The 22,480-nt window shown below is 46.9% G+C and overlaps 1 protein-coding gene across 9 annotated transcripts in view; it reads left to right on the top strand.

Annotated features, from left to right (window-relative positions):
- Window positions 1-7,675: 7,675 nt before the first annotated feature.
- The window catches only part of LOC123769798 (fibrous sheath CABYR-binding protein), a 225,839-nt gene continuing 211,034 nt past the window's right edge, over window positions 7,676-22,480 (top strand). For 2 of the 9 annotated variants that reach the window (XM_069301292.1, XM_069301291.1), the window contains exons 1-2: window positions 7,706-8,613; window positions 21,669-21,860. In XM_069301292.1, the coding sequence (XP_069157393.1) occupies window positions 7,813-8,613; window positions 21,669-21,860 (993 nt within the window). In that variant the 5' untranslated portion in view covers window positions 7,706-7,812. Of the gene's footprint in view, window positions 8,614-17,422; window positions 17,576-21,668; window positions 21,861-22,480 lie in introns of those variants that run through there. The other 7 variants (XM_069301293.1, XM_069301297.1, XM_069301294.1 and 4 more) reach the window with 7 other exon arrangements.

Consider the following 22,480-nt stretch of genomic DNA (forward strand, 5'->3'; position numbering starts at 1 on the left):
AACCACCCGTTGTTACCTTGTGATGAGGCTCCTGTGCCAGGTAAGTAACGGGCTCACCATAGCCCGTGCTATTTGGAACTTGTTCCAAGTGTTTCGCGTTTTGCTTTCTGCTATTCCTTGTGGCCTGTGATCTTACTGTTATGTAGGTCATTACGCTTGAACACACACACGTGCTTGGTATTTGTCAACAATGCCCAAAGCTGCTTCTCTTTTGTTACAGTGAGAAGGGAGGGTGGGGGGGGGGGAGGAGAATTGAAGAAAAACGGGGATTAGGGGGAAAGGAATAATAGTTCAAAATAAAACTAATTTGTAAGGGAAGTTATTTCAACACACATGGGTCTATATCTTACCGTGTTCACACTGATGCTTGTGTACTGTGTGTTTATGTACTCTATATTTGTGGAGAGGATGGTTTCAGGTCTATTTCATCTTGGAATTGTGTGTTGAGGGGGGGGGGGGTTCTTTAGAGTAGATGGAGGCTCGTGGGCCACCAGCTGAGGGGAGGAGTCCCCCGTCTCTGGGTAGTCTTTCTATGGTCTAACTGTTGCGTTCATATCCCTGCATCTCCTCATTCAGAGCGGGGGATTCTCATCTGGGTCTTTCAGCCTATCCCCGTAGCTTAACCATCTTAGCTCTGGTAATAACCTTGTTGCAAACCTCTAATCAACTAGGCTGCAGAGGACAAATCAAGTAGGATGTACAATGGGTGTAGTGATTCTTGCCGATGCGATGGAATGGAATAAGAGCAATTCTGTTTCTTCCCCCCCTCCCCCTTTCCTCCCCCGAACGTCAATCGCCACATGCTATTTTCCCCAGTTCCATACATAATTTGATACATTTTCGTACTTTTAAATAGGTGCGCAATTTAGGGGTTAAGTGAAGCTATCTCCCAACTCTTGGCAACTTGCTACACTATGCACAGAATCTAGGCTCAAGTGAAAGCTAGTGAACCCTGGCCCTGGCTTCCGTTTAGATACCTTGACGTGGTTCCAAAGATCAATGTCCTCGCGGCCCATTATCTGACCAGGCCTTTGTTGCTGGTATGGTCAACCAGGCTGTTTGATGCCGTTGCTCGCAGTCTGACGGCAATCGCTGCTCAAATAAATATCTATTTTCGGAATTATTAATTTTGAAATTATTCGAAAGTTCATAGACATTTAGAATTGAATACGTAAAGAAAACGGGTTTAACGATGGCTTTGATGTTTACATACACTTAAAAAATGGGGTCAAGAGAGGGGGTAACTAAGCCAGACACCACCAGTGTGGAGACTGCCTAGCATGACCCCCCCCCCCTTCCCTCAGCTGTCGTCAAGGGGTCACAGAGGATACTGACCCGAACACACTTGCCTTTGCATTTGTTGAGCATTTGCCCAATCACTTACGAAACGTGTACATCCTTTCCCAATCATGTTGGCTTGGTTTATATTTACTGAACAGTTCATAAGCTTGGAAACCCAAAGGTCATTGTTGTTGTAAACAAACTCGTAGCGCTTCGGGGCTCAAACTGTCTAATTAATAAAGGTACGCGAAGCTGCCATGATTTAATAAAGATTCAGAGGTTTCGTAAATGCAAATGCTTGTTGAACCTTGGCCCAAAAGGAACAAGACTGAACACAGAGGGGCCGAAGAGGGAGAGTTCAAGCCACCGCCTGCTGACCTTATGATGACCTCTCATCATGCAAGGCAACAATTAAAAGTCACCATCGCCTGTTTCCCCCGAGAGGCAGCAACACACAACCAGCATGTGGTGTATATCACTATATTCCACCCTTTAAGATGTTTTTCATGAATTCACAAAACGTCCCATTTGGCAGAATCGACCAATCCGTTAGAAATGTTACGTATCAAGTCAAATTCAAGTACCAATATTGGCGTTTACTATGCATCGGCCTCAATAGGTTAAGTGGGTTGTTTGGGTTCATACGTTTCTGCCAAGTTTTTTTTTATGTGAAATGTCTGGTAGTGCGCGTGGCGGCGGCTTCACGAGGCTTCCCTACCTCACTAATTCTACCAGGAAACCCTACAAAAGCCTGGCTACAACCATCCCACACGAGATAGACTTAATCTTCCCCTACTCGCATCGTAAGTCCCCCTTCATGAATGCCTCCACAACTCTTATGTATAGTATATTGCATCCCTTATCTGTCCTCGTTCGAGTTGCCTTAAGGAGTCTTGGAAGTTGGGAAAGGAAGGGGGGGGTGTTTAACCCTGACGATTCTACCAGTTGCTCCCCCCAGGAGCTGCTGACCCCACCAGGCCCCCGAGAACACCTTGGGGCCAAAAATGCCATGTTTACTGGGGCAGCGTCACCAATGGTGTCACTGGATACAAAGCCAGCCCAGCTGAGCATATATTAGCCTACCACTGATCAGTGCAGCGACTGTTTTCTTACGGGGTCTGTATTCGATCCCCGATTGTCAGAAGAGGCTGGGCACCCTTCCTCTACTCGAAGTCCTCATATCCCCTCCAAATACAATAGCCATACTTGCCAAGTACTTCCGCTTCATAATTACCTCACCTGGGAACATTTCATCATGTTACCTCTCAAATTTAATTGTAATCGTGTTTATGCACCAATACAACACGACTTGTATAAAGAGGTTGTAAATCTACAAGACCACTTGACTAGGGAAGACGCCGCTGTGCGCGGGCCGGCTGGGTCAGTTTACAAGGATGGTATGAAAAGCAGCGGCGTGCAAGCTGGCGGTGGTCCGCCCTGGCCTTGCCGGCGGGGGCAAGTCTTGTACTCGCCTAGTCGCGCTTGCCAGGGGTTGAGCTTTGTTTATGGTCCCGCCTCAATCAACTGGTGTACAGACCAACGTTTATCTTTAAGTGTGTAATTCACCTGTTCGTTCTTGCGGGGGTTGAGTTCTGCTCTTTCGGCCCGCCTCTCAACTGTCAATCAACTACCCCCCCCCCTACACACCCAGGAAGCAGCTCCGTAACAGCTGTCTCACCTGTAACTCCCAGGTACATATTTACTGTACCCCTGATGCCCCTAGGTAACAGCCGCATCTGGGGTGAAAAACTGCCTGTGCGCGCGTGCGTGTGAGAGAAAGGAAAAAAAGAGCAAAAAAGATAAAAGAGAGGGCGGGGGGGAGTGATGAAGGGGGCGGCAGCAGCTTCCCTCCCCCGCGAGTAATGGTGGTCAGGAATCTAGGCACCACTGGTTTTAGCTCCTACCGAGCCACGAGGGCCTTCCTTGATTGAGAGATGGGGTGGGGGGGCCCCCCCAAGGCGTGGGAGATGGGGGGGCCAAGGAGTGGGAGACGGGGGTAAGGAACGACAGGAGGGGAAGAGGGGGGGGGGCAAGGGAGTTGGGATGCCAGAGGTACAGGAAGGAGGTGCCACCAGAGGTACAGAAGGAAACATTAATCTGGAATATAGTGCGAACTATGATGGCAGGCCGCCATCATAGGCCGCCCCGCTGACACTGTGCGCGCACTTTTGGAGCCAGGTTAAGCTTACCCGGAGGGAGAGAGCTGCCAGTGTTCATAATGTTCACATTTCAATATGTTTATAGACAAACGCCGTGTAGCGCGCGCACACAGATGCTTATATATAGTCTTGATTATCTATTATTACCGGAGGTCACATTATGCGAAGTGGGAGGTAGAGTAGTGACGGTTCTATTCTGAATGTCCTTCCGTATCTTGCGTTCCAGTATGCAGTAGAACAATATACTGGAACGAAAGATACGGAAGGAAATGTAGAATAGAACCAGTGAAGAATAGAGGCGCCTGAGACACAATCAGAGCACTGGCTGAACATCATGGGTCCACAACTGTTCAACACACTCGACAAGCATTATAAATATTGTCGGAACAAAGGTAGATGTATTCAAGAGGCACTTAGATAAATTCTTACAAGTGCCGGACCAACCAGGCTGTAGTGGATATGTGGGCCGCTCCAAGCAACAGTCTTTTGGACCTAGTTATCACATGAGCCTGGCCTCAGGCAGGACTCGGGGAGCAGAAGAACTCTCAGAACCCTCTCCAGATAGGCTCTAGGTCTACCTATTGGTTACCTCCTCTGGCTTCCAGGGATCAACGTCCCCAGCGGCCCAGTCTCTGACCAAGCCTCCTGATTGGTGATCTGGTCCCTCAGCCCATCCTCCTAAAACGACAGTACTGAAAGCAACTTTAGGTCACACCAACCATACCACATCTAAAATGTTCACTTTTATATTACTGAATTAGCCCAAATAGTAGCCTAGAAATTCTGAAATTTAACTAAAGAACCTAGCCTAACGTGGGCTAGGTTCATTAACCTAGGCTAGTAAAAAATACCTTTTCCACGCAATCCTAGGTCTAATGCATGCCATATAATGTAGTGAATCTACGTGCTATGCTATACTAGACCTAGGAATGTATAGGTTTGGGTTCTAAGTTCTTCTTCCCACCCCTCTGATAAATTAATAGTACAAACATTTTCTTGGGGTTCAGAAGTACGTGTCGGAAGGTTACCAAATACTTTCTATAACTACCAGGAGTACATGGTTGAGGCTCCGTCGTCTGACAGTTCCCAGAGCAATAGTCTTAACCACTGTAGCTGGCCGGTATAACGACGGCTTCATTATAGGGTCGGTGTTCAATCCCCGATGGTGTGTGCAAGTTGTTGTTCAATACCATTACCTTACCCCGTCCTCATTCTGACCTTCCTTACTCCTATGGTTTACGTTTCTGTATTGTGGTTTTCTAATGCAAGACGCCCCCCCCTCCCCTAATCCAATAGTCCAACCATATAATTGGGTGGAGACGACCGAGTGCGCCTGCAAACTGCGCACCGGTGTGGGTCAGTAAGTGGTGGAGGTGGTGGCGCAGATAAGCCCAGTTGACATATTTGACAGTGGAATACCGTCCCGTACTCGGGTGGCCAAGCCAACATTGGCTACGCACTTTTGTCGGCGCACGCGCGCGCCATGTCTTGCTCCCTTGTCCACGCAGAGCATGAAGGCCAAGGGGAACACCAGGGCTTGGCCGGGTAGTCGGGCATGGGCAAGCGGGCGACAGATCACCAGTATTGTGCAGAGCTAAACAAAGAGAAATGGGTGTGCCCGGGAGGCTGAGGATGGGTACGATCCCAACATGTAGCTTCAATATTTTAAGAAATCACGTTTGTGTGACGTATTAGCGTAGGACGACACCAAAGTAGCCAGCGTTACCTTTGCTTCAAGCGTGGGGAGGGAAGCAATATATTTTAACCTTACTACTATATGTAAATGGTAAACTGGAAGACCGGGTCCAACATTGGCACAGTAAAACACTGAATGAAATGATATCAAAGGAAATGCAGAACAGATGAGGTGAAACGTAGGTGCATCCGGAATACTGTAAGATCAGAGGTCCGCGGTTGTTCAATGCTCTCCCAGTAAACAAGAAATGTGCTGGAACAAAGGTGGAGAGAACATTTGTGACGTTCCTGCAGAAAGAAGTTCCGGACCAACTGGGTTTTGGTAGATGTGGGCCGCTTCAAGCAACAGCCTATTTGGATCAAGTTATCACAAATAAAGCCTGGCCCCAGGATGGGCTTGGGGAGTACAACCACTCCCAGAACCCACGCCAGGTGTGGGTTTTGGATTAATCAGAGCAGCTGCTGCACCCCCCCCCGGCCCATACATACATACATACATGAGCAGCTTCCTGGCACCCCTCTCACCTATTTTTCGACCTTGGCGATAATGACTATTTTCGACTTACACATCCCACCCATGATCTCCCCCCCCCCCCCACCCACTGTATGCGTACCTCCCCCTCCAATTTCTTTATCTACATTGATGGGTAAACAATTTCTCAATATAACTTTATCCTCATTTCTTAATATTAGTCTCGCCCTTTCCGGTGTTCTAATCCAGGATATTCATTATTAGTGGAGAAATTGACTGTCTAAAAGTTGTGACAATGTTTGACAAGTGTGGACAGCCCTCGGGGACCCTCAGCACGCCTTCCCTAAGCTGTCAAGAGTTAAAAGTCATAGTTAAATTTAAAGGAAGGCTACTTAACACTTAAATATTTGTGAGCCGTCCAACCAAATGGCCAATGAACATTTTACAACGAACAGTTGACCCCCCCCCCCCCCCCCCCACCCCATCCTGTTAGTGGACAGACTTAGACAGATCCCACTTTTTTTTGGAGGGGGGGGGGAGAGTAAAGAGGAAGGAGAGGCATAGGTGAAGGGAAGTATAGAAGTGGGAAATACAGTGAGAGGTATGAAAGCAGGCGGGCTGTCCGCCTTGCTGACACGATGTGTGGGTGTTGGCAGCTAAGCTACGCTTGCTCTCTTGTCAGGGACTGTGAGTGTGTGAGAGGTTCTTCACATGCTTCACCATATATGGATGTCTATAGATGAATAATGTGTAGCATTCATATACACACTCCGATGCTTCCACACAAGCTTTGTTCTTTTGGATGTCGACAAAACGACATCCCTCCAAACCAACAAACAAACCAACACCCCTCCCACGCCAGAGGCCACACAAAGCGAAAAATCCCCCCCCCCCCTTCTCCCCACAGTGGTCTCCCACGCCCCAACTCCCACTAACACTCCGCAGTAAGCCTACGCTTGATGCACCTTCAATTCTATACGAGCTTTAAGCCCTAAGTAAATAAGAGCAACAGCTTAAATCCCGCAAGGAATGTTTAATGTTTTTTCGTCGACCTAACCTAGCTTTTTTTGGCTACCTAACCTAACCTTACCTATATATATAGGTTAGGTTAGGTTAGGTAGGGTTGGTTAGGTTCGGTCATATATCTACGTTAATTTTAACTCCAATAAAAAAAAATTGACCTCATACATAGTGAAAAGGGTAGCTTTATCATTTCATAAGAAAAAAATTATAGTAAATATATTAATTCAGGAAAACTTGGCTTATTAGGCAAATCGGGCCTTGAATAGTAGGCTGAGAAGTGAGTTCTGGCTACTAGGTACGACATATATATATATATATATATATATATATATATATATATATATATATATATATATATATAATTTATTTATTTATTTTCTTGCGCACAAGTTTCGACCGTCGGGAGTGATGTGGGTGGACGCCGATGGGGGGGGGGGTCGGGCGCCAGACTGCGGGACTTGGGTTTAAGGTTGCAGACAGCAGACAAGTCAGACAACCTGTTGCATACCTTCTTCCTTCCTCCCTCCGCGACGCCCTCATGCCTATCTTACATTTTTGTGGACACTTAGTCAGTCCCTGGAGATGGGCGGCACCCTTGCCTTGCAAGGGAACCCTAGTCGGGAACCGGTCCCCGGCGTCTCAACCGACTGACAATTGAGAGGTGGGACAGAAGAGCCAGAGCTCGACCCCTACAAGCACAACTAGGCAAGTACACACACGCACACGCGCATAGTGAGGAAGTAAGTTTCGGGCCGTCCTTGAGCAATCTTGCTAAAGTACATACACGTATAAACCGCGTATGTTGCCAGTTTTTGTATAGTAAACTGGCAAGAGTTTATTGAACTACATAAGAATAACATTATCAACTTTTCAGATTTATAATTGCGTGTAGCAGGGAGGTGAGAAGTGGGCTTTGCGTTGCCGTTTGTGTCTGAAGTAAAGTGCGCGCTGGGAACCGGTTGAGGTGAAGCACTGTGACTAAACCCGTGTTTCATTCTCCAACCTGCCTTGTCATATGTCTGGTGTTAGGTGGCTGGCCCGTGGCGGGGCCACCCCACTTGTCGCAGCTTTGCACATTAAGCCTGGCGTTGGTGCTCGCTGGTCACTCTACCCGCCTTCAGGATAATTGCCATAGTTATTGAGGTTGTGTTTGTACCTCTTAAGTCTTTAACTTTCGTCGTGATGGTGGGTGTAAAGTACCAGCAAGCTCACCCGACCTCCTGTCGCTACTGCACCTTCTGGTCCATCCACCGCTCAGGGACGGGGTCCAAGTCGGCCAGGACCCCGAGGACCCCCAAGACCCCCAAGGGTATACTTCGCTGCAAGCATTTCTTCCCCGATGACCAGGGCCGAGGCGGCCAGGTTCCACTTTCTGTAGCCACCTCAGCCACAGACGCAGAGAAGGTAAAGGCCGAGGCTAAGGCTGTGGAGAAGGCCGAGGCTAAGGCTGTGGAGAAGGCCGAGGCTAAGGCTGTGGAGAAGGCCGAGGCTAAGGCTGTGGAGAAGGCCGAGGCTAAGGCTGTGGAGAAGGCCGAGGCTAAGGCTGTGGAGAAGGCCGAGGCTAAGGCTGTGGAGAAGGCCGAGGCTAAGGCTGTGGAGAAGGCCGAGGCTAAGGCTGTGGAGAAGGCCGAGGCTAAGGCTGTGGAGAAGGCTGAGACTAAGGCTGTGAAGGCATTAGTTAGAGCCGCGGACAAAGCAGATGTAAAGGCCGTAGAGAATGCAGAGGTTAAGCCTGCGGAAAGGACAAAGATGAAGGCTACGGCTGATGCTCCAGAGTCCGGAGTTCCCGCTGAAGGCTCTGTAGTAGACCCTACCCCAGAGCCTGAAGTGGAAGCAGGCGCTGACGTCGAGGATGCTGCCTCGACAGAGGTGGTTGTAGATAACAAGAGTGGTAGTGTTCCAGGGAAGGCTGTAGCTCCCCCACCCTCCAAGACGGGTACCAGGAGCGCTGTTCTCTCCAACCACGTGTACAGACCAGCAGTGGTAAGCTATAGCACAAGTTTGTGCAGTTGAACAACTCGAGAAACACATTACGGGTAAGGTAGTGTAGGATAATGTTTTAGAAGAATTTTAGAGTAGATTTTTTACTCGCGCCTTCTGGGTACTTTTGTTGTTGTGTACCAGGCGTTGGCGCATTTATGAAGCGGCAACCAGCATGACTACTCCGCTCTCCTACAGTTCTAGAGCGCCACTACAGTACTAGCTTATTACCCTCCCCCCCCCCCCTATCCTGTAACTACCTACGTTGGGATGGTTCCAGGATTCATTGTGTAGCGGGTGTGGTTTGATGGTGTGGTGAACCAGGCTGTTACCTGTGGTGCGCCTGGGAGTTCTTGTAATGACATCGAAGGAAGGAAGGAAGAGGGGAAGACTGACTAGGAGGAACGGCACCGAGATACGAACAGACGGTGGTCACTGGGTTACTCGTGAGTGGGTGTGGAAGTGGTTGTATACAACTAGATGAGTACAGTGTTTGTGGGAGAGAAGGGCGGGATTCCTTGAGACATTGTGAGCAGCTGGAGACTCCTGGTTCACTGGAAGGGTTCAGTCTCCACCTGAGGCAGAACACATGACGACAGCCTTATGCCAGCGCTGTCACATATCTGATGAAACCAGGGTCAGGATTCATTATTTACACAACTTGCGAAACACGTACATCTTTCCTCAGTCATGGCGGGTTTGTTAACATTAAACAATTCATGAACTCGGAGGCCCTTGGTTGTACACGAAAGTTGTTTATAGCAATAATAACCTTGGGTTATGAAGTTTTAAAGCTCGTAAACTGTTTAATGTGAACGAGGCCTTCACGATCCCACGTCTCTCAGACGTCATTGCTCGCTGTCTCACGTAGGAATAAAGTCCCGATTGACCTGTAAGTGTAAAATACGTTCACGTGTTGAATCATGACACCGGTGCGTCTCGAGGTGAAGATATTCCTTGCGGGATTTAAGCTGTTGCTCCTTATTTATTTAGAGCTTAAAGCTCGTGTAGAATTGAAGGTGCATCAAGCGTAGGCTTAATGCGGAGTGTTAGTGGGAGTTGGGGCGTGGGAGACCACTGTGGGGAGAAGGGGGGGGGGGGGATTTTTCGCTTTGTGTGGCCTCTGGCGTGGGAGGGGTGTTGGTTTGTTTGTTGGTTCGGAGGGATGTCGTTTTGTCGACATCCAAAAGAACAAAACTTGTGTGGAAGCATCGGAGTGTGTATATGAATGCTACAACATTATTCATCTATAGACATCCATATATGGTGAAGCATGTGAAGAACCTCTCACACACTCACAGCTCCCTGACAAGAGAGCAAGCGTTAGCTTAGCTGCCAACACCCACACATCGTGTCAGCAAGGCGGACAGCCCGCCTGCTTTCATACCTCTCACTGTATTTCCCACTTCTATACTTCCCTTCACCTATGCCTCTCCTTCCTCTTTACTCTCCCCCCCCCCCCCCCCCCTCCAAAAAAAGTGGGATCTGTCTAAGTCTGTCCACTAACAGGATGGGGTGGGGGGGGGGGTCAACTGTTCGTTGTAAAATGTTCATTGGCCATTTGGTTGGACGGCTCACAAATATTTAAGTGTTAAGTAGCCTTCCTTTAAATTTAACTATGACTTTTAACTCTTGACAGCTTAGGGAAGGCGTGCTGAGGGTCCCTGAGGGCTGTCCACACTTGTCAAATATTGTCACAACTTTTAGACAGTCAATTTCTCCACTAATAATGAATATCCTGGATTAGAACACCGGAAAGGGCGAGACTAATATTAAGAAATGAGGATAAAGTTATATTGAGAAATTGTTTACCCATCAATGTAGATAAAGAAATTGGAGGGGGAGGTACGCATACAGTGGGGGGGGGGGAGATCATGGGTGGGATGTGGAAGTCGAAAATAGTCATTATCGCCAAGGTCGAAAAATAGGTGAGAGGGGTGCCAGGAAGCTGCTCATGTATGTATGTATGGGCGGGGGGGGGGGGTGCAGCAGCTGCTCTGATTAATCCAAAACCCACACCTGGCGTGGGTTCTGGGAGTTGTTGTACTCCCCAAGCCCATCCTGGGGCCAGGCTTGATTTGTGATAACTTGATCCAAATAGGCTGTTGCTTGAAGCGGCCCACATCTACCACAACCCAGTTGGTCCGGAACTTCTTTCTGCAGGAACGTCACAAATGTTCTCTCCACCTTTGTTCCAGCACATTTCTTGTTTACTGGGAGAGCATTGAACAACCGCGGACCTCTGATCTTACAGTATTCCGGATGCACCTACGTTTCACCTCATCTGTTCTGCATTTCCTTTGATATCATTTCATTCAGTGTTTTACTGTGCCAATGTTGGACCGGTCTTCCAGTTTACCATTTACATATAGTAGTAAGGTTAAAATATATTGCTTCCCTCCCCCACGCTTGAAGCAAAGGTAACGCTGGCTACTTTGGTGTCGTCCTACGCTAATACGTCACACAAACGTGATTTCTTAAAATATTGAAGCTACATGTTGGGATCGTACCCATCCTCAGCCTCCCGGGCACACCCATTTCTCTTCTTTGTTTAGCTCTGCACAATACTGGTGATCTGTCGCCCCGCTTGCCCATGCCCGACTACCCGGCCAAGCCGTGGTTGTTCCCCTTGGCCTTCATGCTCTGCGTGGACAAGGGAGCAAGACATGGCGCGCGCGTGCGCCGACAAAAGTGCGTAGCCAATGTTGGCTTGGCCACCCGAGTACGGGACGGTATTCCACTGTCAAATATGTCAACTGGGCTTATCTGCGCCACCACCTCCATCACTTACTGACCCACACCGGTGCGCAGTTTGCAGGCGCACTCGGTCGTCTCCACCCAATTATATGGTTGGACTATTGGATTAGGGGAGGGGGGGGGGGCGTCTTGCATTAGAAAACCACAATACAGAAACGTAAACCATAGGAGTAAGGAAGGTCAGAATGAGGACGGGGTAAGGTAATGGTATTGAACAACAACTTGCACACACCATCGGGGATTGAACACCGACCCTATAATGAAGCCGTCGTTATACCGACCAGCTACAGTGGTTAAGACTATTGCTCTGGGAACTGTCAGACGACGGAGCCTCAACCATGTACTCCTGGTAGTTATAGAAAGTATTTGGTAACCTTCCGACACGTACTTCTGAACCCCAAGAAAATTTTTGTACTATTAATTTATCAGAGGGGTGGGGGGAGGGGAGTGCCCTTAAGAACCCAATGTATACATTCCTAGGTCTAGTATAGCACGTATAGATTCACTACATTATATGGCATGCATTAGACCTAGGATTGCGTGGAAAAGGTATTTTTTACTAGCCTAGGTTAGTGAACCTAACCTACGTTAGGCTAGGTTCTTTAGTTAAATTTCAGAATTTCCAGGCTACTATTTGGGCTAATTCAGTAATATAAAAGTGAACATTTTAGATGTGGTACGGTTGGTGTGACCTAAAGTTGCTTTCAGTACTGTCGTTTTAGGAGGATGGGCTGAGGGACCAGATCACCAATCAGGAGGCTTGGTCAGAGACTGGGCCGCTGGGGACGTTGATCCCTGGAAGCCAGAGGAGGTAACCAATAGGTAGACCTAGAGCCTATCTGGAGAGGGTTCTGGGAGTTCTTCTGCTTCCAGAGTCCGGCCTGAGGCCAGGCTCGTCATGTGATAACTTGGTCCAACAGACTGTTGCTTGGAGCGGCCCGCATATCCACTACAGCCTGGTTGGTCCGGCACTTGTAAGAATTTATCTAAGTGCCTCTTGAATACATCTACCTTGTTCCGACAATTTTCTAATGCTTGTCGAGTGTGTTGAACAGTTGTGGACCCATGATGTTCAGCCAGTGCTCTGTTTGTGTCTCAGGCGCCTCTATTCTTCACTGGTTCTATTCTACATTTCCTTCAGTATCTTTCATTCCAGTATGTTGTTCTACTGCATACTGGAACGCAAGATACGGAAGGACATTCAGAATAGAACCGTCACTACTCTACCTCCCACTTCGCATAATGTGACCTCCGGTAATAATAGATAATCAAGACTATATATAAGCATCTGTGTGCGCGCGCTGCACGGCGTTTGTCTATGAACATATTGAAATGTGAACATTATGAACACTGGCAGCTCTCTCCCTCCGGGTAAGCTTAACCTGGCTCCAAAAGTGCGCACATAGCGTCAACAGGGCGGCCTATGATGGCGGCCTGCCATCATAGTTCGCACTATATTCCAGATTAATGTTTCCTTCTGTACCTCTGGCACCTCCTTCCTGTACCTCTGGCATCCCAACTCCCTTGGCCCCCCCTCTTCCCCTCCTGTCGTTCCTTACCCCCGTCTCCCACACCTTGGCCCCCCCATCTCCCACGCCTTGGGGGCCCCCCCACCCCATCTCTCAATCAAGGAAGGCCCTCGTGGCTCGGTAGGAGCTAAAACCAGTGGTGCCTAGATTCCTGACCACCATTACTCGCGGGCTGGTGCCAGCGGGACACGTCACCTGGTCAAGCTTTCCTCTGTTAGATCTGTTGACAGTGTTTACTGCTGGACCCCGGTGTTACATCACTGGGAATTGGCGCCAACTTTAAAGGGCCATCGTTTCCCGCGCAAAGCAAGTTTATCTAGGTGATCTCTTGGTTTTCTCGGTGTAAATATAACTTCGGAAGGGTCTAAATATGTTGCATAATTATTTCAGCAATTTTGCGGCCTCATGAGAGGGCGTGTAAACAATGCCATTAGTCCGTACGCCTCAAGGCTCGACCAGCATCTGTTTTGGTCCCATGTTAGGCTTTTATGCTGTGTAGTTGGACAACCTCCTTTAATACGGCTTAATTAGCAACATGAGTGTTTTAGTGGTACATTTTGGGATGGGGTGGTAGTTACCGCGGCGGTGTTGTGGTAGTTACCACATACTAATATTGGCAGGTGGCGCCGCTGGCAGGTATATTACAGGTAGGATGATGGCCGGAGGAAAGAAAGAAAGAACCTAAAAATAGCCCATTGGGTTTCCTGGTTTGCAATGCGCATGCACTCACCCAGGCTCGAGTGCTTGGCACAAACGTACGTACCCAGGCACTCTTGACTTGTGCCCAAATGCGTCACCCAACTTTTGAATAAAATTGTAATTTTTTTCGAGTTTGGAATGCCCTAGACATTTTTTTCCCTCTCATTGTAACCGTGGTTTGTGGAGACCTTTTATCTTGCCTTTAGATGACAAGTTTCTTTGTGTGAGCTACCTGGAAGACTGCTGTGCGCGTCTGGAGTAGTGGTGTGTGTACTTAACCCAACCTCTTGGTCTGGCCGGTACAGCGACGGCCTCCCTCCGTGTTCCATCCTAGATGGTCCAAGTGGGTAGGCACTGTTCTTCTAGTCCATCCTCATCCCATGTTGTATCGCATCCCTTCCAAGTGCTATACAGTGGTACTGTATTAGCGCCTTTCCTCATAATTACCTTAACCTTCTCGCAATTACCTTGCCGGGGGTACCCAATGCCAGAGGTATTGCCTTGATCGTTTTATAAGAATGTAAGGTGGTGGGTGTGTGTGCAAGGGCGTCGGTGGCTCATGGACACGTTATATATATGTGTGAAGGTGTGCTAAGGCGGAAAAGTTTAATTATCTGGGACAGGAAGACTGCGGTTAGGTTTATTCAGGACCACCTAGGTCAGCTACCGACCTCCACCCAAGATGCAACCCGCAACAATTAAATATTTACTGGTATGTGAATTAGAGGCATCAGATGAAAGGAAACGTATCCAGCAATTTGGCCTGCCCTGTATCAGTCGGATTCGTTCTCTACTCATAAGAGAATTCCGGATTCGAATTCTGGGCGGGACAGAAATGATTGAACACATTTCCTGTCACCTAGTGCGCCTCTTCACCCAGCAGTGTGGGTACCTAGGAGTTAGTCAGCTTCTTTGTGGCGCTGCATCTTTCGGAGGGTCAGTAATTCGACCTCTGGGAGTGAAGGGAGGGGGGGCTCGATATAAACATGTGTATATATATATATTATATACACACACAGGCTGCCTGTCCCCGACACCATGAATTCTTATTATATACATATTAGGCCTGTACAGAGGCCCCCCCCTCCCCCCAAAAGGCAAATTACTGACTCAGGATGCAGCACCCCCCCCCCCCCCCCCCCCCCCCCCCCCCCCCCCCCCCCCCCCCCCCCCCCCCCCCCCCCCCCCCCCCCCCCCCCCCCCCCCCCCCCCCCCCCCCCCCCCCCCCCCCCCCCCCCCCCCCCCCCCCCCCCCCCCCAGTAAGCTGACTCCTCAACGTTCAGTTGAGACTCCTGCAGAAATGTTTTGTTTATTAAATTTCTATCCTCGGGTTTGTGTAGTGGACCAACTCCCAACTAGTTATATGCGGTATACTTAAAGCTACGACTAGCCTGGAGGTGTGGTAGCGCGAAGCTAGAAGTGTCGTCGTCTTAAGATCGGCTAAATGGTGATCATCATAAGATGCCTTCCTGAATCCCGACGTAACCGCTCACGATAATGGTAATAACGAAAACTTTCCTAAGTTCTCGCGTAACGACTTCGTGAATCTGGCCCCAACTTAAGAGCTTTGAAAATTCACAATTCACTTTTATTATAAATATAAACACGCATGTATGGCTTAGGAGCTTATTAACCGTTTAATAAAGGTAAATTAGCAGTCATAATTGTAGAGATGTAAGGGTTTCGTAAAGTGCCACGGTTGTTCAACATCCTCTCAGGAGCATAATAAATATTGCCGGAACAACCGTGGACATAAAGAAAACTAGGCAGTTTTCTCAAAGGAGTGCCGGACCAACTGCGCTGTGGTGGGTATGTGGCCTGCAAGCAACAGTCTAGTAGACCGAACTCTCACAAGTCAAGCCTGGCATGGGGAGTAGAACTACTCCCAGAACCCATCAAGGACGTTGTGTAAATCCTTGAATTCTAGTCCTAACCAAACAACTTTGCACTGCCAATTTACCTAACCTACTTTCACTGCGGAAATGTTTTGCGACAGTTTGATACATTATTGCGAGGGCATTTGGGCAATAAATTGTCGAAGGCACGTGGTGATGTGGACAGGAAAGTAATAAATAGTGGGCAGGGGGGTACACGGGCCCCAGGTGTGGGGCTGGCGCATCCTACTAGAGAAGACTTGCCTGCGGGCTTCGAGCCCTAACCTAGCCCTAACACAGCCCAATCCAAGCTGATACATCCCAACCTTGTCTAGCCGAGCCTAACCCATCCAAGTGTTAGGATGCTTAATGCCTTACTCTTGGTCGCCTTCCCTTGGTCGAGTGGATCAACGTATTCGCGGCCCGGTCTGTCGGTAATACTGTTTAGCCTCCTGCTTGGTGGTCTGGTCAACCAGGCTGTTGGACGCCGCTGGTCGTAGTCTAATGTATGAATCTGACTACGAGCATCGATTAAATGATGAATCCTTTGGGGGGTTTACCAAGTAATTTTGAACACTAGGTCGGCTAGCTGTCACTAAAATGTCTTGGACCCTTTAATGATAGTTCTCTCAGCGTGCCTATTGTGCATCTGCTTTTCAAAAGGGGGGGGGGGGAATATTGCATATCCCGTAATTTCTTCTGGTCCCGTGTGGCGTAGTTTGTGCGTGCAGGTTTGGAACCAGCCCCTTGTTTTCCGAATTATGCAGAAATTGTTTAAATATGCATCTCGTCTACGGTACAATTTAACCATACCCTGGGATATGTTGGGCAGTGTCAAGAGTGACCTGATTATCACCATGGTATATACCCTCCCCCCCCCCCTGCCTTTCCTCCTTATTACTCCACACCTTGATCACACTCCAAAGTCAACTTGGCATGCTCCAACTGTCGTAGAGCCAACTGGTTCTTAAGACGCACGGAAATAGTTATTAAAACTACCTACAAAGGGCGTGTTTTGGGGGGGGGGGGGTGGCTACCTTGTTAGGCTCTTCATAATACAAGCAACTGAACCCTTTTCATTCGGGATCCTAAATTATTCATGACTTGAACAAATCATTGCATATTACTACATAGTGTAGTGTTATTCATGACTTGTTACAAATCATTGCAATCTGGTCTTAGTTCGGGCGGGCTGGGCGGCGCTCTGGGTCTGGCGCGGGCTGGCCGAGACTCAGGCTGGTGTAGGAAGATCCCAGACCCAGAGCGTCGGCAAGCCCGCACCAGGCCTTCATACTTGTGGTTTTCAGTGAAAGAGTACAAATGAATTTGAAGATTGAAGATGATTAAGCCACCCAGAAGGTGGCACGGGCATGAATACCCCGTAAGTGGAGGCCCTTTTGAGCCATTACCAGTATCAATAGATGATACTGGAGATCTGTGGAGGTGCGACTGTACCCTGCGTGACGGGAGATCGTTGTGAATTTGAAAAGGTGTGTACATATTAAGAGCTATTCATTGCCATTGCACCTCTTGGGTGGCTTAATCTTTATCAATCGGTTCACACAATATAGGAGCCTGAATAAACCTGCGGCTAGTGAATAAAGTTATTTACGGTGGAATTTAATGTATTTTTTTTTATGAATATAAATGCCAGTACCATACAGTACATTTAAACCTGCTAGCCATTTCCAATCACAGGCACAGAGACCTACAACCATCACTAAGTTTACCTATCTATTTAGTCGTATGGCATGCTTTGTAGGAAGGTGTAGACGTCTGAAGGAAGCATCTTCCTCCTTCAAATACCATCACACGCCTCCGCACGCCGTCACTAGACGGGTGCTCGCCCATTCAAAGGTGCGATGGGCGTGGCTCAGATATTGTGGGGTCGTGTGTGTGTGTGTTGGGGGGGGGGGTGAAGGGGCCTAGTGTTGGAGGAGGTTGGGGGGCTCGGTGGGGGGGGGGGCACAGCGAGGTCTTAAGTCGTGTGGCTGGTGTAGGAAGATACAGTTGAGGCCGTAACTACTTGGTGTCATCACCTCCACAAGCTCTCGACGAAGTTCATTGATCATAGTACCCATGGACCCTCCGGCAGTAGTCTCTCCGGTATGATTTCATAGTTCATAAAGTAGTCATTTATGCGTTCCCACTCTACAAACTTGTAAATATTTTTCATTCCTGGCGGCTTTTACATTTATTGAACAGTTTAATGAACTCCAAAACATAGCGAGGTTGATTATAACAATAATAATCTTGTTGTGAAGATTCAAAGCTCATAAACCTTTTAATAAATGTAAATAAGGCCGCCTTGTTTGAAAGTTTGTTTCGTAAATGGTTGAGTTTTTGATTAACTATTCCATCCATCCCATCCATCCATCCATCCATCCATCCATCCATCTATCCATGCATGATGTTGCTAAAACCTTGTACATGGTATCTCTAAAAGATGAATTTTTTGTAATAATACCTGGATATTACAGATGTGATTGTCTGCTGTGGTGCCCAGACTTGGACATGTGAGAATTACCTGAGAAATGGACAGAGTAATGAATGAGTGATGTGATTGTTGGTACCCATAAAAGATCTTTGGGTGGATAAAGGAAGCACTTTTAAATTAAAAATCGATAATACTGTATGCAATAGTCGAAGACGTGTAAAGTTCAATTCTTCTGAGAAAGCGGAATGCATTGAAGGAAGAGGTTGTCGAAGCATGATTCCATCCACAACTTTGAAAGAAATATGATAAACTTTAATACAGTATTGAGAGGGGCAATTAGTATGTTAGGTACGATTAATTGGATAGCTGTGCATAAAGTGCAAAGATCATCTTTCCTCCCCCCCCCCCTCTATAGTCACTGATAGTAAGCACACTTGAACCCATGTAAGTAGTACTCTACTTACGTTGACAACCACACCCAGTTGTTAGTAAATATGCCCAGGTGAGGGTTGTCTAGCATGGTAGGTTTGTTTAGCATGGTAGGTTTGTTTAGCATGGTAGGTTTGTTTAGCATGGTAGGTTTGTTTAGCATGGTAGGTTTGTTTATTCATAAATTCTTAGGATGACTGGATTGTGGGGGGGGGGGTTAGCTCATAATCACATGCATCTACTGGGTCTTGTTAATGTAAATAGGGTGATCAATGCTGGGTTGCTGAGACTCGGTTTCCCAGGAGAAAATGGCTTGTTAACATCTTGCTGGGTTAGTTTTCATCCCTTCCCCCCTCTTACCACTAGGAGGGAGGTCTGGGATGGACCATCAGCTTCCAGCACTGGTAAATCTACACAGGTTAAAGAGTCATCCTGCAATGTTTTGATTTCTCGATCTAAATGGGTAAAGTTGCCCAACACCACTTTTCACCTTATCTACCGTCTTGTTGTATTAACTCCAAGGGCGGTCCAAAAAGTACATTCATTTAGTTTCATGTATGAGAAATTGGTTATTTGTTGGGTCAAGCTTCTTGGTTGCTATGCAACCAAACCTACCATGCATATTTTGAGAGAAATTGACAACATGCCATGCACTCAGCCCTGAGTCCAGACTCGTGGAATTAAATATTTATAAAGAAATGCAAAGTGCCAGTAGCACAGGCACTGTGTATAGTGTGGATGAAGAGCTTGGACACTGGGGAGATACCAGATGTGCTTAAATCAGCAGACAGCCCCTCTACCACAAGGGATACCTGCTTGATACTGGCTTGATGGGATTCTGGAAGTTCTCCCAACCCAAAGCCAGGCTTGACTTGAGAGCTTGGTCCATCAGGCTCTTGCTTGGAGTGGTCTGCAGGCCCACATACCCACCACAGCCTGGTTGGTCCTGCACTTCTTATAGACTTACCTTCACAACCCAGGCCAACATGGATTTAGAGAGGGAAGATAATGACTTATTACAGCTCCTTGGTCACTATGACAAAATCACTGAGGCATTGGAAGAAATACTGAATGCAGATGTGGTATACAGAGACTACAAAGGCAGTCAATAAATGTGACCATGAAGTGATAGCACATAAAATGAGGTCAATGGGAATAACTGAAGTAGGATAGTGGATACTCTATTTTCTGTCTAACAATGCACAGAGTAACAGTCAAACATATAACAATCAGTGCCGTTGAAAGCTCTTTATCTCGGTACAGTCCTTGCACCATTGCTTTTCCTTATTCTCATATCAGATAGTAAAAAATCCAAGTCACCTTCGTATCATCCATTGCAGATTACACAAAAATCAGCATGAAAATTACCTCTGTGAAGACATTGAAGTCTACAAGCAGATATAATAGTTTTTGACTGGGCAGAACAACAAAACATGATGATTAACAGTGATAAATGCCAGGTACTCAGGCATGGTAAAAATGGACATTAAACATAATACAGGGTACAAAGCACAATCAGATTTGCCCATAGTAGGAAAGCACCATGTCCATGATTTGGGAATAATGTCTGACGACCTAATGTTTAGGGAGCATGAGCAAACAAATATTGTCAGCCAGAAAAATGATTCCATCAAAATGATTTAAAATCCAAGGATTCCCTCACCATGGTTGTACTATTCAAATCAGTTGTGCTGTCCAGTCTTGAGTACTGCTCAGTATTCACTTCCCCCTTCAGTGCAGGAGATATTACTGAAATAGAGGGAGTACAGAGACCATCTACGGCATCTCGAGGTAAGGTAAGGTACATAGACTCGATAAAGCACTTAAATTATTGGAAATTGTTTCAAAGCTCTCAAAATGTACTCACTAGAAAGGAGATGAGAGATGTCAAATTTACGAGTGGAAGATACTGGAGGACTAGGTACCAAATCTACACAGTAAAATAACATACGGGAGTGAACAATATGGAAGAAAATGCAGAATAGAGCCAGTGAAGAGCAGGGGGGGCACTGTATAAACATTAGAGGTCCAAGGTTATTCAACATTCTCCAGCGACTACAGGTACAAGAAATATTGCCGGAACAACCGTGGACATCTTAGAGAAAACTAGATACTGTAGTTTTCTTAAAGTGCCAGACCAACTGGGCTGTGGTGGATATGTGGGCCTGCAGGTCACTCAAAGCAAGAGCCTAGTGGATCAAGTTCTCGCAAGCAAAGCCTGGCCTCGGGTTGGGCTTGGGGAGTAGAAAAACTGCCAGAACCCCATCAAGCGGGATATTGTGTGTGTTTGAATAGCAATCACATCTTCAAACAATGGCCTTTAGGTCTCTCCTTTGATTATGAGTACAGTAATGATATTGCACAGTTGTTAGTAATATGTAAAGGTGGAGTGTTCTTACCTGTCAGTGACTTTCTACTGTCTTTGATAATTACTTGCCTGTCGGTGACTACGGAGAAAGTGAGGGTCTAGCTCTATATGCTTTGCCAACTAGCCTAGTTGGAGGTTACAGGAGAAGGAAAAGTGGTAGTGTGGAATGTTCGTCTGTAGTTAGTTCAGGTAGTTTTGACTCGTCCAGTCAAATCACACCATTTCGGGCCAACTGGTTTATGGACTATTAAATGCTGCCAAATGCAGTCGGACTTAAGAACCACAACTCGGTTGATCAGTCCACTCACATCACTAACATCATATCCTCCACACTCCTTGCTATATAGATCACCAAACCTGACACAAAACAGATCTTGAACCAAACCAGGTGCCTCAAACCTGGTGACCATGTGATGGTTCCACAGCCCATCCTCCAAAGACCCAAAGTACATTCCATGCACCCACCAAACCCTCTGTTTATGAATGAAAAAAGATTTACACAAGACTCTCAACTGATGACGTCCAACTTCTGGAAAAAGTGCTTCGCTGATAACCTTTGTTCAAACTACAGTGCTGTAAATGCTTCACCCACGCACTACAAATAATCACCAACAGAACATAAACACCTAACCTAACCAGTGCTTAAATTTGCACAATATACTAATATATAATTATAATTTTGTATTTGAGAAGTTCAGATTGATGAATGCGTCTTTGAGGTCGACAGCTGGATAGAATGGACTTGGTCCGAGGATGGGTTGGGTTCCAGGAAGCTGTTCTCACAGTAGAGTACAGTATAACCTGTCTTCCTGGTCAAGGTTATGGACCTAATCTAATTTTATGCTCTTCTGATTATTGTTTTAGCTTGCTGCAATTCTTTAGATACAAATTTCCTTTGCCATATTTTATTTTCATCTTGAAAAATTTTGATACCGTTATTGGAAATATTTATTTTTTATTTACAGGCTAAGGCTGAAGAACAGAATGAAGAAGTGAAGAAGGAAGAAGCTGCTGCAGCTCCAGTAGCAGAAGAGAAGCAGGAAGAGGTGGCACCAGTCAAGGAAGAGAAGAAAGAGGAAGATACAGCAGCTGCGTCAGTAGAGGAAGCACCGAAGGAGGAGGAGGTGGTGGTGGTAGCAGCAGCGCCGGTTGAAGAGGTAAGGTGTTGTCCTGTGTGCTGCACCAGTAACACAATGCCTCTACTCAGCTTGCACTTGGATCAGTTAACTCCCCCTCTAGTGTTAATATGGTGGTCGCCTCGTTTTTGTCATGGGCATCGTGTGTGTTGGGTGTAATTAACCCTGTATTAGTGTTGCTATTGCTGCTACTGTGATCCAATTAGTATGCACTCCATAAGCCAGATATGACCGCTCGTTATTGCTCGTGAGTGTCTGCAGCTGGTTGGTGTACACGCGCACTAATAACTAACACACACAATCACAAAGTTGCTTTCTTTACATTTCCACTTGAGATTTATAGTCCATCTTGTTTAATGTTAGTTGACCCCTAAAGGGCATAGCTATTTATAAATAGTACATGGAGGTGCACTTTTTAACATGGACAATTTGAGCAATGTAGGAGTAATGGGCATTCTTTAGTCCTTTGGAAATAACTATAGATGGACTACAATTACTTCACACAAACTTGGTACATGGCCCATGTGATGCTTCCTCCTTGCATTTTGTGCCACCAAATAAAACTTTCTTGACTAACAGATACAGTATTATAAATTGCATGGATCATTGTTCCTAGTTATTTCATACTAAACTGAATGCGC

This window comes from Procambarus clarkii, chromosome 45 (assembly GCF_040958095.1).
Source record: "Procambarus clarkii isolate CNS0578487 chromosome 45, FALCON_Pclarkii_2.0, whole genome shotgun sequence".
NCBI lineage: Eukaryota > Metazoa > Arthropoda > Malacostraca > Decapoda > Cambaridae > Procambarus > Procambarus clarkii.